Source organism: Genypterus blacodes, unplaced genomic scaffold (assembly GCF_046128005.1).
Source record: "Genypterus blacodes isolate CSIRO-AG114 ecotype Tasmania unplaced genomic scaffold, CSIRO-AGI_Gbla_v1 ptg000007l_1, whole genome shotgun sequence".
Taxonomy (NCBI): domain Eukaryota; kingdom Metazoa; phylum Chordata; class Actinopteri; order Ophidiiformes; family Ophidiidae; genus Genypterus; species Genypterus blacodes.
The window spans coordinates 5783234-5797693 of record NW_027466821.1 but is presented as its reverse complement, the minus strand read 5'-3'; the positions used below and the strand labels follow the sequence as shown (position 1 = coordinate 5797693).

The 14460-nt window shown below is 43.5% G+C and overlaps 1 protein-coding gene across 2 annotated transcripts in view; it reads left to right on the top strand.

Moving 5' to 3' along the window:
• The window catches only part of syt1a (synaptotagmin Ia), a 131644-nt gene that overhangs the window by 95346 nt on the left and 21838 nt on the right, over window positions 1–14460 (top strand). For both annotated transcript variants that reach the window (XM_076153476.1, XM_076153468.1), the window contains exons 5-6: window positions 6389–6580; window positions 12889–13061. In XM_076153476.1, the coding sequence (XP_076009591.1) occupies window positions 6418–6580; window positions 12889–13061 (336 nt within the window). In that variant the 5' untranslated portion in view covers window positions 6389–6417. The remainder of the gene's footprint in view (window positions 1–6388; window positions 6581–12888; window positions 13062–14460) is intronic.

Below are 14460 nucleotides of genomic sequence, written 5' to 3'. Positions count from 1 at the left end.
CGCGCCCTCTGCACAGCGGCTGATACGCACCCGATCGTGAGTTTTGCTTTGAAGTGCAGATCAATTTGGTGGGTTCAATTGGTTTGGCATTTGACACACGTTGCCATAGTGAGTTGACTTCATAACAGTGTTTTTTGTTCTTTGCTCTTCAGAAACACAAAATGACAGCAATTGGTTGGCCTCGGGTGATTTTTCCTATTTTCTATCAGGCACAGCGGAGAACAAACGGGGAAAGGGGGAGGGAGAGAGAGAGAGAGGGAGAGAGAGAGACTGGACAAGGTTACAGTGTTGCTAAAAATAAGTATAAATGGCATAAACTCCTATCTTTAAACTGTACTATGTAAAGTTTAAACCTGAAAATATCATCTTATCAACGTTTTTACATATGGTTGGTTTGACCAATGTCTTTTCAGATAATAATCTCCCTCTTGTAGATTGTAAACAAGCTGCACCAAGGCAAGTAGTTTTTACCTGTTTTGTATTTCTTAAGTGAAATGAAGGAAGGAGGCTCACACAGAGTACATACACATCACATACACACACACACACACACAGTGGTGTAACTTTCTAACTTTCCACAAATTGATATACTGTGCAACACTTACACCTAACAAAGTAAAGGTTAATAATGCATTAACTTTCCTTTGACTATCCCCTCCAAAACTGTGCAAATAATACAAATGTGAATCTATTCCTACTCGTCCCAGTTGTTTTGTTGAAACACAAATATATGATACAAAGTTGTCGTCCCTGTTCTCTTTGTTATGCTCTCATATTTTGACCCTTTGTCGTTAATTTGAATGCGCTCTGCAAGTTCCCTGAAGAGAATAATAAGGACTTCTCTGCACTCAAGCTTTCCGAGTAGCTCTACCTGTGCCGGAGCAGAGGGAGCTCATTTGTTCTGCTAAATACACAAGAACAAGCCAAATCCTTCCAATAATCGTAATTTGAATCATAAGCATTACATGTTAATGAAGTGGTCGGCAAAGTGTGGAGTTTCTTTGAAAGTTCTAATTGCCCTTCGTCTCCTTAATATCTCCCCGGTTCAATATTGTGGTGATAATTGTTTAATTCATTGCTCTATTATGCGTGCAAACACCAGCTTTAATTTATTTTGAGACTGTTTTTTTTTTGGTATAATTTATTGTAATTACACTGTGAACACTCCCTTTGGATCAAAACAAGTGTTCTTGCAATGATGAGGAGTTTATCCACATCTGTGAAGCCATCACTGAGTGTCTTCATCTGGAATTACCACGCATGGAACCGCAACTTGCCTCCATTAGCGCCTAACTAGATTTTCCACCAAAAACGGTTTTGCTCCTCCAATTTTGGAACAAAAGTTACATTGTTGTTTTTTTGCTTTTAACGTTTTGCAAAAATTGGCTGCCAGATTTGAGAAGGTGTGGCTCATTCTTCAAAAAGTACTGAATCTTGTGAATGAATGAATCCGCTGTTACTACACTGATGGACATGTTCAGTCACTATTTATGCCAAAAAAAGAAAGATGTCAGTCGACCTGGTGGTGGCGCTACAGCAACAGTTACATTTTGTCAGTTACTCATGTTTCCTTAATGGGGAACGATTGAGCGTAGCTGTAATTGCTCTTAAACACAAGTTTCTGTGTGATCTTAATTTAAAACAAGCTTCAGGCGATGAACGATTCTATTATACTTGTGTGTAGACGTGCTCATTCATATCGACGCCGTCCCTATATTTTCTGCGGGTTTGGCGCATACATTGGTTTAAATTAGTCTGGCGCATAACAACTGCCACATCAGTTGTGATAATTAGCAGATAATTCCTGTTGAAATGGGCATAATGGGTGATTTACTGGGTGATTAAGTAATGAAAAACACAGCGACAAGAGGGAAGTGATATTGACAAAAGGCCACCTGTGTGTGTGCGTCCTGGTCATCACGCTGCGTGTGTGATACGCTGGCTTCCTTTGAATGAGATGATGAAATGGACAGCAACTCTCCTGGGCGGGGCATTGATCGCCCTCAAATTGTGACGATTAGGCGGCCTCGTCATCTCCTCGGACGGCGTGAGCATTAACGTCCGGCCTGCTGAGAGGAGCCGGCCAAAACTGGAACCAGCGGGAGGAGGGGAGAGGAGATCTCTGCTTGATACCGACTTGCATGTCAAGAGTGAACGCGCAAACGGGCCGATGAACCTCATTCACAGTAACCCTCCATCTGTTCAATATTTATTATAGTATAATAATATTATACCCTTTCACTTTTTTCCCATTACCCATTATTCAGCAAATGCATATACATCAGTTTTACCACATTTCGCTTGGGGGCACACACATTTTTCTCAACATGTGTTTGTGGGTTTTTTTTGCTTTTTCCTTTTACGAATCTTCAACAACCTGTCATGTTAGGGGGCTACAGAGACCAGAATCTGAGAGCGAGGGGGGAAAGGAAGCAAAAGAAGGTGGGATAGAGGGGGATAGAGGGGATAGAGCGATTCAGAGCTGACCCAGATAGAGAGTGACGGGGAGAGAGAGCATGAGAGGGAAATGGAGAGAGAGAGGTGAGAGGAAGGAGCCGGGCGCCAGCATCACCAAGTGCGGCCGGGGACCTGCTGGGCCATCTGGCGGTGCTGTAATTGGGTTGGGGGGGTTTTTTGGTTTTACACCTGAGCGGCACACCTCTGTGGAGATGCACGGAGCAGAGAAGAAGGAAGTCTGGAGCATCACGTCGCAGCCTCAAATCTATTTAAGGTGGAAATAGCTGTGAAAGTTGCTGTTGTCGACTCTTTGCACTCGCGTCACCCACGGGGGTCACAGGACTGCAGATTTGACGGAGCGGAAAGGAAGGCGCTTGCGGGGTGCCTGCAAGAAGAACCTGACTGCAGCCATTTTGTGCAAAAAAAACAACGTTATTTATAGTGAGTGGTGACTGTGATGGAGTCGACAGCAGCTTTGTGTTTGCGATGGATGAACAGTGTGATTACATACTGATGACAGCGCTTCGAAAGGGGAAAAGGTCAACGCCCTGAAAGTAAATAAACCCTGTTCCACTCCGAACAAGGCTCGCCGCTGAAGTGCATCACCTACTGTGAGTCGTCGCAGACTCTGAAGATAATGTGAGAGATGTCAGCGTATGAATGAATGCACAAGTACTCATTAAGGTGCAAATATTCGCTGAATAAATGTTCCGTTTTTGCCAGTGATGTGATCCCTGATGCGAGAGGCATAACAGACTCCCTGGGTGGTCCGCGTTGGGTCGCGTCTCACGTTCCATATTTTCCACCCTGTTTGAGATGTGTTAAGATTACAGAATGCCAGAAATCATCATATCTCACCTGAAGTCTCATAGTACCCTCGGGCAGAAAGATTGAGGTTGTACTTCCATTGACGGCTGTATTAGTTAGTAATGGGGACCCTCATTCAAAGAGCTACAGAGGTTGTAACTTCATTCACAGTGCAATGAAACTGCAGGATTTATTCATTTATTCTTATAACAACTACTATTTTGGATTTGATATAATAGTAGATGGTTTGATGGTTTTTATACTCACAGATTCTTACATCCTCTTGGGATAATGATGCTGTTTGGCATGTGTGCTTATTTTGGTAGAAGCAAAGGTTTCAGGTGATTCAGCTACTAACTCAGCTCATCTTTTTGAAGTCATGCTGTTATTGTAAGAAACAGATTCTCTCGTTACTTAGAACATTGTTTTCTACCTTTTTTCTCTTTATTTGCTCTGGGAGTAGAGGCGAAGTATTTAATATTGCCCCTTGAAGTAGCTTCAATATGGTTTGCTACTTTTGCTCAGGAGCTTGAAGTGTAGCCAGACAGAGGCTTGGCTTGGAGTAGCTTGTAGCTTGTAGTATAAGAAGGTACCATTTTTATTGTAGTCCCAATACTGCCCACAGGTAGCAGAGTGCATGATACCCATCGATTTCCATTAAAGTAAAAGCACCTTAATGGTTTGCGACAAAAGCTCTTAGTTTGCAGGCCTTGGTGTGTGACTCATCAGCTCGGTGAGATGCGCGGTTTACGTCTCTGTCCCTCGCAATTAGACTCCTGCTCGCAAGGTTTACATTGAATGGACGCCCGTGTTTCTCTGCCCTCTTGCTCCATTCCTTTTTTTCCGTGGAAGAAGAAGCCTCCCACATCTACTCAGAGCGCCATTGTGCTCCCTAAAAGTCCTCGTCGTCTCTGTTGAAGTATCTCTGTCATCGGCTAGCGAACCTCTCAATGGCTTCAGCCCACGCTCTCACCTCACAGCGTATCAAAGGGAGACCAAATGGAGGCTGAAGGAACAGGGAGGCTCGTAGGCGTGCATGTGTGCAACCAAAGCGGCAAGGTTGAGAGTGCATCAGTAACCTCTGGCTGCTGTACAGCGAGAGAGAGGGTTCAATAACACCATCTCCCTGAAGTTACATTAGCACTGACAGATCTCTCCCATCTTTCCAGGCTTTTTTGGGTTTCCCGTACAAGCTAGCCTCGCCAAAAAATGCCTGTGAGAGACAAAAGATGTTAATTCAGTGTTAAGCAAGTGTTAAATTCGCAGCTGGAGAGTTGCAGTGTTATGATGACTCACAGTATGTTTGAAAAAGCAGCAGCTGGATAACTTGGAGTGGCTGTGAACGACGCCACTCACAACAGCAACTCTGTGTCAGAAAGGCTTCTCTTTGTCAGGTACAGGCGAGGAATCCGTGTTTGATCAATAGTTAAAAAGTGTTAAAGGTGATTTCGCCACACGTTATCAGTTCAGTTTTAGTGCACACACACAATGCTAGCATCAAACGCACAACGGCAATCTAAAACCTTAGATTGATGGAAGGGCTCAGAATCCATCAGAGAAGCTAAATTAGAGCAAACAGCTTAGACAAGTCACCATTCCGCTCTGGCACCAAGCAGAGAGATGGAAAACCAAACCAAATCCCCTCGTAATTCTTCCACAAACACTTACATCGGAATGTGTCTGTAACACAGCAGAAACATGAGCCCATTGATTAGAAATAAGACTAAAAATAGCGATGTGTTTTCATGGAGCGATTTGTTTTGTGTTACGTCTCGATTGCAAGTTCGGATTTGCTTGTATGTAAAGATTCAAGCGGCGACTCAATCTAGTAATATTGAAACCAGACGTTTTTTGGCAAATTCACTCCCCCTAGTGGAGACAGGGAGAGCAGACTGTAAGCGTTTCATCTTTGGAGAGTATAAGAGACGTAAAAATAAGAAGAACGTGTCCTTCACTCGCTCGCTGTAGTCGGGTCCATGCTTCACATTCACATTACTGTGGGGTGGGGTGGTATGTGTTTGTGTTCTACTGCCTGTATCATACGAGCAGAATTGTTGTGGTTTTTTTTGTATATAAATATAATATGAGAGGCACCAGGAGAGTCAAGTGTGTTCCTATCTTTCACAAGACAGCCTAAGACTCTGTATTTCAGTGAAATTGCCTCTCCGTCTTTGGAATAATGGAATATTTTGAGTGAAACAAATTGAATTCAACCCTCTGAGGCGTATTTTTGTCTTTCATATTCTTTTCACGTCGCTCTCAGCTCTTTCAAAGCCGTGAAAAACGTAATTCAATTCAATTTTGATTGTATTAATGAAAAAGAATATATAGGTTTAATGAGCTCGGCGCCGTGGTAAAGGAGGATCATTAAGCCGTCAACCTTGGCTGTGTACCGGCAGGAAAACTCAACGCACAACTTCGCTGTGTCATTATCCCCCGAGATTGCTATGGTGACGGTGCCAAATTACAACCTGCGCAGAAATAGTGGACAATAAATGGTTCCTGTCTGCAGCAGAATTGTCATTACACAGCAGCTTTGTTTGACACTAGTGTACAAAGTGTCATGATACTTAGTACTACACAACACCACAAACCCAAGAAAAGCCTTCGTGATCATATACAGTTATATATTTGGCTACAATGAGGAATATACTGTTAGTATTTAGTACAAGGGACACCTCACATGTAAGTAATGCAGAATAGAGTGCACATGTATGAACATGTGCATGTACACACACACACTTACAGTATACACACCTACACAAACAGAGCCGCTCTGATACTGTTTCCGTCTTCCCTCGGGAAAGACGTGAACCTAAAGTAAACACACCTGTTTGTGTCCGTGGTGATGACGTGCTCTGCTGCTCGTTAATGCGCAGAAACGAGAAAATAAAACAGGTAAATATACGTCTAATCGCTTATATGTGATGTTAATCTAGAGTTTAAACAGTGAGCGAGTGGCTTTGTTCAGCCGTTTGATTCTTCCTGGATCCCAGCTGATGTTTACTCAGGCTGAGGCAGCAGCTGCTCGTGCGGTCGCTTCCCGTCCCCCGACGCCACATCTGTCACTCACGGCCAGCAATGTCCTACGTTAAGTCTCACCCTCTCCCTCTCTTTTGCACAGCACCTTCCTGGCTGCCCAGCGTCGCCGCGATGGATGAGAGTCGACGGGAAGCATTGGCGGCCCCCGCGACCACCACCGCTTCCATGGCCAGTGCCAATGCCACCGACATGGCTGGTCCAGGCACTGGAGAGAAGGACGAGGCCTTCTCCAAGCTGAAGGACAAGTTCATGAACGAGCTGAACAAAATCCCACGTGAGTACGGCGACATCATCTAATGACACACCCACGACTTTACATTTGATGATTTTCAGGGTGTTTACATCCGAATAAAGTTTGAGCATTTCTGCCAATTTCTGGTCCCACTTACCAGGTGTTTGATTGCTATTTTTTGCAACTTTGCTAAAGGAAACATTTTCAAACTCGGGTTTAACTCCGGGCCTTGTATGTAAACGTCAAATAGCGACGCATATGCAAAGTTAAGAACGTACATTTCTCTGTCATTTCTCTAAATCTTGTAAAATCCCCAGAGCATCTTGTGTGATGACCATTTTAACTATGAAAAATTAAGCAAAACTGTCTTCACAAACACACGTCACATAGCAACACCTTTATTTCAGTTCTATGAGTTCTTCAACATGCAGTGATAAGTGAATTAGTCACCCTCCTCTCATTTAAAATATAAAAAAAGAGGTAGACATTTATTCAGCATGATTCTGGTCTCACAAACATGACTGAGAAATGATTGAACAGAGGTGCTGGCTGGACGTTTTGCCGTTGACGCACGAGGAAATGCCAGTGTCACTCCAGTGTGACCTTCGCCTATGAATTTTCGGGGAATTAGCGGCAAAGAATTTGAGGCATCTTGGAGTATTTGAGTATATTTTAGCCATTTCAGTTACACAGTAGTCATCTAATGAGATGACTGCAGCGTCCTTTTCCTTTGTGTGGACTCTTCCCCTCTGCGTAGTACAACACGTTCTGCCTGCACTATTAAACCAAACGCTCCGACCAAACACTTACACATTCGCTCATTCGCCTGCAGCCTTTTACAGCGTAGTATATGAGAACGCGGTTGTCATTGTGTCATCTAGGATAAAGCGCTGCCGAGAGATCCAAGGCTTTTTGCATCCAGCGCAATTCTAAATATAGCTATATCCACAGGCTCATGTGAAATTCGCGCAACAGGAAATGGCTCCTGTGGAAGAGAGGCACTATTTCACCAGCGAGGAAGCAAAATGACATCTCAGTTATATATTAACGTTCCAGAGATTTAACAGTGCATTAAAGAGATAAGCCATTCCAATTAGCTCCAGCCAGAGAAAATAAAGCTGTAATGTTATGTTCAGATAACTCGCATCCTTAGCTCCACTGTGTGTTGTTTGGAACAAATTGTGGACGTATTTTTATTTTCAAAGTGTCCTGTGCTGCCAGGCGGGAATGGAAAGACAGAAAATGGCTGTCACTGTATCCCTGCTGCCACCGAATCTTACCTAAACACACCACCTCTTCACATGTCTCGTTTCGTCCAGAGCCCAGAATCCATTATGCGTCCAAATGATTGCACAGAGATCTGGACAGCATTAAATTACAGGTTGTTTTGTATACGGCAGAGTGAAAAGTTTTGTGAGAGGAGCATGTCAAAAAGCCGGTCTGTTAAAAGGGATCTTAAATTACTGTTTTCTCACCTCATCCCCTCAATCAAAGCCAGTTTGCTCCCAGCGCTGCCAAGCCGATGATGAATGCTGCAGAAGTTGTTTACTCCGTGGAATATCGATACTGTCTGGAGAAAGTCAGGTAGCTGATTTAACGAGGAATATGCGGGGCGAGGAGCTGCGCGCTCAGCACACGGACTCTTCCTCCCCTAGCAGGCGGCTTATAACTCAGTTAAGCTTGGGGCTTTTTGAGGCTGATTGCGTGGAGCTGTCACACTGGCCAAACTCAGCGTCGCTCTGGATGTCCAGGGTGCATCTCTGAGCCTCAGCCCCATCTGTTGGCTGATGGCTCCAGCCTGCTGTCACACTGCCGATTTGCTTGAAATTTCCCAGAATTTAGGGCATCCGGTTCTATTTTCACAGGAAATTTGTATTTTTGGGGGGACTTTTAGCTTAGGGTTGTTCTGTTCACTTTAAAATGTGTGGCAAGCATCAGCATTTGCATACTTTCATAAACGTGGTGCATAATTAACGATTTTGTCAATGAATAATGAAAAATGGCGGTGGTGCTCTACTAACTAACTAAAGTCACTGACTGACTAAAAATAAAAATGCAGTTTTGTGTTTAAAAATCTTTCCTTCACTCCAGCTAAATTAGTGAAAAGTTGTTAATTCCAGTGAATGGAGTTAATGGACGTTCTCTTTAATTGAGTATAACATCCATCTTTATCCTCTGCGACCTTCACATCTGAAGTTATAAAGCTTTGAGTTTTATGATATGTTATTGGGGTATTTTTCAGTAAATCTGTAAAAATGGAAAACAAGGAAGCAAATCTCAAGGTGACAATGAAGCTTTTAACTTACTGAGTTATTAAAATCAATTAATGTGTCTTTGTTGCGGAATGTTGTCACAATAATGGGAAAAATGGAGGCATGGAAGCTCCTGTTCAATTTTGGAGTAAACGTAACCTCAAGGGACTCGTAAATTTAAACAGCACACACACACACACACACACACACACGCTTACACACAGAGGTCGCCTGTAATCACACTAAACCGTGTTGTTCGTTCTCATGGAGCCTCTGAGGAAAAAACAATGTATTGAATTTCTCATGCAAGTTTTCTAAACACACCCAAGGCTTCACTCCCCGAAAACAATTAACCTCTGTTTGAGCCAAGACTTCAGGCTCCAGCAGCAATTACCCCAAATAACTCACGCAGGCGATTGACATTTCAGGGAAATAATTGACGGCGCTTTTAAAAGTCCTGTCTGGTGATGCATTTGTCGTTAGTCAGTCAGTCTAGTCTTAGGAGCCAGAGACAGATAAACAAAAGTAAGACTGAATGTGTTTTAGTTTGGAACTCAGACTCTTTGGGTGAAGTTGGGAAAAACGGAAACATAAAAAAAGGGAATTGTGAATAATCTCTTTGATCTTGTTTAACTTTGTGCCTGCTCAAAGTCAACAGTGAGAGTTTATTAACAGGGATTAGTCTGCCTGCTGGGCCGTGACAAGCCTGCTTTTCTGCTCCCTGCCCTGGCTTTGGGAAAACCTTCCCTGCCACCAGACGCCAAGAGGAGGGAGGCAGTCAGACCAGAGCTCAGAGCTCAGAGCTCAGAGCTCGACCGGTGCCAGCTATCCTCGGAGCCCATCAGCAAACAGATGGGAAGCAGCAGGGGAAAAAAAGTAAAGCTCCGGCAACACTCCTGTCCTCTCACCTCTCTGCCCATCATACGCTCATCATTCCTTGCCTGCGTACTTTGCGTGTAAGAAAGCATTAAAAAGTGTATCCAGTAGGGCGAGGATCAGAGCCAAATCATCCCTGGCCGACACAGCGGGAAAGCTTCTCCGAGAAATTCCTCAAGGACGTGCAGGAATCCGGCTTAAAGGAAAGGAAGTCAACACTTATTCACCCTCAAAGGCAAACAAATCGAAATATCAGCTGCCCTTTATGTGCTACTGCGCTCTACTTTCTCCTCCTTGTCTTTCTTCTAGCGTTACGCCACACAGTGTTAAATGGCCCAGACATAGAATGGAAAAACCTAATTTAAAAAAACACAGATGAGGCTTTTCTATCCTTTACTTGGATATGAAAGGGTTGGCACCTATGATGAAGTAAATCTGCTTGAGTCTGGCTGTGCGCCGAGCCTTTGTTCCCGCTGCAGTCGTATTGTTTGCTTAAACGAGCCAGGCTAAGCAAAGGCCACAGACCGCGCTGCTCTCGCAGGCATAACAAGATATAATGTCAAGGTTAATTGACCAACAGGGTCCTGTCACATTGGATTAGTGCAGCCTGCTGGAGGCGGATAATGTCCAGATACACTAACACACACACTCACACACTAGCCTTTAAGTACATCCATCAAACATGATCTCTCTCAGATGCATCATTGGTGCCCATGGATGTAACAGATTCAATTAAAAGACTAAATAAAATAAAGGATAAACACAACACAGCACACAACTGTTAGGTTGGCATGAATCCACAAGTTTCATCAAGGCAGCTTTCCTTTCATTCAAAAACCTGATAGATATATACAGTATAGGCAACATATTGAATATTTAACCAATCGTTTAACCAAATTCCCCTTGGTTTTTGCTTATGATAGTCTGTTTGTCAGATTTTAGAATGATTTCAATTAAACTTGTTGGGCAGGTGGGACGTGACGGATGGGAAGAACTCAACAATGTTTCTGTCCTTTCCTACAGTTTTGGGTCAGTTGTGAATTTGACATGCAGAATATGTGTCAAAACGCTCATCAACGCCTCTGTTATCAACTCCGCCAAATCGGTTTGCATCTCATTGGCTGTTTCTGTGCCATGGTGCTGTTTGATGATGACGATGCTGTAAAGTGATTGAAGCCTGGAGGGACGGCAAACATGGATTTCATCATGTGCGGCACCACACGTTAGAGGAACTCCATTTTCCATGCAGCGTCGCATGACGGAACCAGAGATAAGTGTCTGTAGCTGAAGTGTCACGAGTTGAAGTGCTGGCGCGCAAGCTGGCATCGCTCTCTGTCTCTCTCTCTCTCTCTCTCTCTCTCTCTCTCTCTCTCTCTCGCTCCCTCTCTCCCTCTCACTCTCTCTCTCTCCCTCTTCCACTTATTCGCTCTATTCCTCTCACTCTCTTGCTTCCTCGCTCCCTCTCACTTCCTCTCTCTCTCTCACTCCCTCTCTCTCGCTCCCTCTCACTCTCTCTCTCCTTCTCTCACTTCTTTGCTCTATTTCTCTCTCTCTCTCTCTCTCTCTCTCTCTCTCTCTCTCTCTCTCTCTCACACAATGTAGTTAATTAGGAGACGCTTTTATTGCTTTCTGGGACTCAGGTTACTTTAATTAAGGAACACAGAAGTGGCTTTCACTGGAAGTCGCGTCCTGATGAATGAGATAAGGCCGGGTTCATGCATTGATTTGCCTGCTGCATGGCATTCCTGCGCGTCGATGAAATGAAAAATGGCAGCGGAGTAACGTTGGGATTCGGTGTTGCGTAGGAGAAGCTTTTCCAAGCAGTTTGTTCTGATTTACATTACTGCTCTCTTGTAAATGGAGTCCATCCGGTGTGGCATCCATTACCACACGACTCCGAGGCCGCGCCGGAGCTGCAGATCCCAAAGTTATTTTAGAGCATCACTCACTGTTTTTCCTTGGAGGAGAGTGCTTATTGATTTTGTCAGTATCGATTTCTCTCTCTCTCTCTCTCTCTCTCTCTCCCTCTCTCTCTCTCCCTCTCTCTCTCTCTCCCTCTCTCTCTCTCCCTCTCTCTCTCCTTACCCTCGGACCTCAGTGACTGAATGCAGGCGAGCAAAAACACCCTGGGAGTGAGAGACTGTAATTTACTGTTTTTGTACTTTTTTAGATAAAGTCTTCAATGGAGCACAGAATAAAAATGTTTGGTTTGAGGCTTGACCTTGTGTTTTGTCGGCTTGGTCGGTACGTTTGGGTTTATCTAATCCAAAAACAGAAACTGTATCGCTTTAAACTGCCTCAGGACTTTGTGCCTTCTTATTGCCCTTCACAGTGTTCAGCACCACCATGGATTTATTTAGAGGTGAGAACCAGGCAAGGATTTTCTTCGAGTAAGAGTTTTCTGTTTATTCCTGCACAGGGAAAAACACATCTACAGACCAAACATCTCCTTACTTAAGACAGAATTGAAGCTGTGACCATGTGTACAACACGCCTCAAACCGCCCGTGAACACTTTTGGTTTTACTGCATCATCGACTCGTCACAGTCACAGTTAAAGCCTCTCAAAGACGCCCTGCGAAAATTACCGCCACCCTCCGTCCCCCGGCAAGTCTGCGTCGCCGCTGATAGCCGTGAAAGTGTCAGTTGTCCCGCGCTCTTATGTTTAAATGGCAAGTGGAAAATGTCAACATCTGTTATTTCCCCTAAATTGGCTGAAGCTGTTGGGTCAGATCTTGTCCAGCTCTTCAGAAGTCTGACATATTGTGATGTCTGATTTTTATATTTTCTGCCTTCTTCCCTCCTGTGAGGTATCTACAGTATTGGTTGAAAGATTGTGTCAGATTTTCCCAGTTTGTAAGGTTTTTGTCCTGTGCCTGTTTTATGTTTGTTCTTGCTTTACTTCCTGCCCTTGTGTTTCCTTGTGTGTGATTGTCTTCACCTGTTCCCCATTGTTATTAACATTATATACATCCTGTTTGTGTCCTGCTCTTGTCACTGCCTGTTCTCCTTGTTGCTCTTGTATCTGTTCCTGGTTGTCAACCAGGAATGTGTGCTTGTCTTGTTCTTGTACGAGTTTGTCTGTGTTCCTTTGTGCTTCTTGATGTCTGCTAAGTTAGCTGTTGCTCTTGTGTTTTGTGTTCCATCTGAAGTTCAGGGTTTCCTGCATTAGTTAGGATTAGTAGATAGTTTTCTAATCCATACTCTGTCCTCTGTCCCCTAGTGCCATCGTGGGCCATCGTCTCCATTGCCTTTGTCGCCATCATCCTGGTGTTAGCGTGCTGCTTCTGCATCTGCAAAAAATGGATATTAAAGAAGAAAAACAAAAAGAAGGGCAAAGACAAGGGCAAAAACGCCATCAACATGAAGGACGTCAAAGATGGAGCCAAAACCGAGGTAAAAGCTTTGGACTACTCCCTCCTCATTTACAGAAAGATAGATGATTTAGCGCGGAGATTTTGTTCTGGTAGGAGTTCAAAGGTGATATGTCTCTATAGGTAGTAATGTTTAATGAGATTATACTCTGTGCTTTGTGTATGGACGCTTAGTATTTCAGTCCTTATTGACACTTACAGTAAAAGCTTTTGCACAGCTTTGTTTACGACAGAAAACCCCCCAATTTGCTGTGCAATGATTGATTCTGCACCGCCTTGATTGTATTTTTCTATGCATTATGTATTCAGTGTTGCCAGGGAAACACAGTCGTAAGAGAATTCACCATTTTATCCCAAAAGAATTCAGTCTAATTACAGGACAGTTTCAGATTGAGGAGAGAGTATTTGAACCTCTCTGTTTTTTTTCTCTTCTGCCTTTTGCTCCTGTGAGTGTTTCTTTGTGTCAAATGAAGACCTGTGTGAGTAATGATGCGGTATCCACCCAGAGAAATGACGACACAAAAATGCGTTCAAAAAAGAAATAACCAGAGGGAATTAATTGAAGTCTACCTTCCAACAATACAGAACAGGGCGCTGTGACAACGCAGGCACCTCAGAGTTTGCAGTCTAATTGCAGCAGCGATGCGTCATTATGTCGCCTTTCATGGTGCGATTGTGTAAGAAATGTGTTTAATTTGCACCAACACCTTCCATGTCAGAGGGGGATTAGAGTCTTATGACTAGACTTGAAGAGGAGAGCTAAAAATTAAGATGTAAGTGTAGCACACAAACTCTTTGTCTTAATCTTCAGTATGCTTCATCAGACTGTGTAAACCTAAAACTCCGCCCACTACTCAGAAATTGTGCATGTGCAAATGGGAGGTGGGGTCAAATTTCGGAAATGAGATCAGTTAAACAACCTATAAAATGATACACATATTTATATATAATATATTATATATTCTTGTATAAATCAAACTGATGTGAAGTGAAAATCTTTATTAACGAACATAAAGGAAACAACTCTTATATAAAGTTTGACTGTCATGACCTGAAGTTGGAGTAAATCAATAGTTTTCCTCTGTCTGCGCTCCACGTAGTGCTCCGTTATTCTCCTTTACATCTTCATTTATATTACTATGGTGATGACAGAACACACCATTCTCCTAAAGGGACAGTTTGTGCCATTTTCCCTCACTTAATCGATTCCTCGCGTTCCCATGACGGTCCATGTGGTTCGCTGCAGCCTAGAGCAGTTAGATTTCGGGGATACTATCTTTCCCCCCAGTTATTGATCACAATAATAATGATTAGAGCGGTCATTTCTCCTGGTGTGCCCAGACTCTGGTGTGTTAACTCCTGTGTGTGGTTGTTTTAATTTGTGTTTCTTCCTTCTATGTCCTCCTTATCTGTGTTGTGTC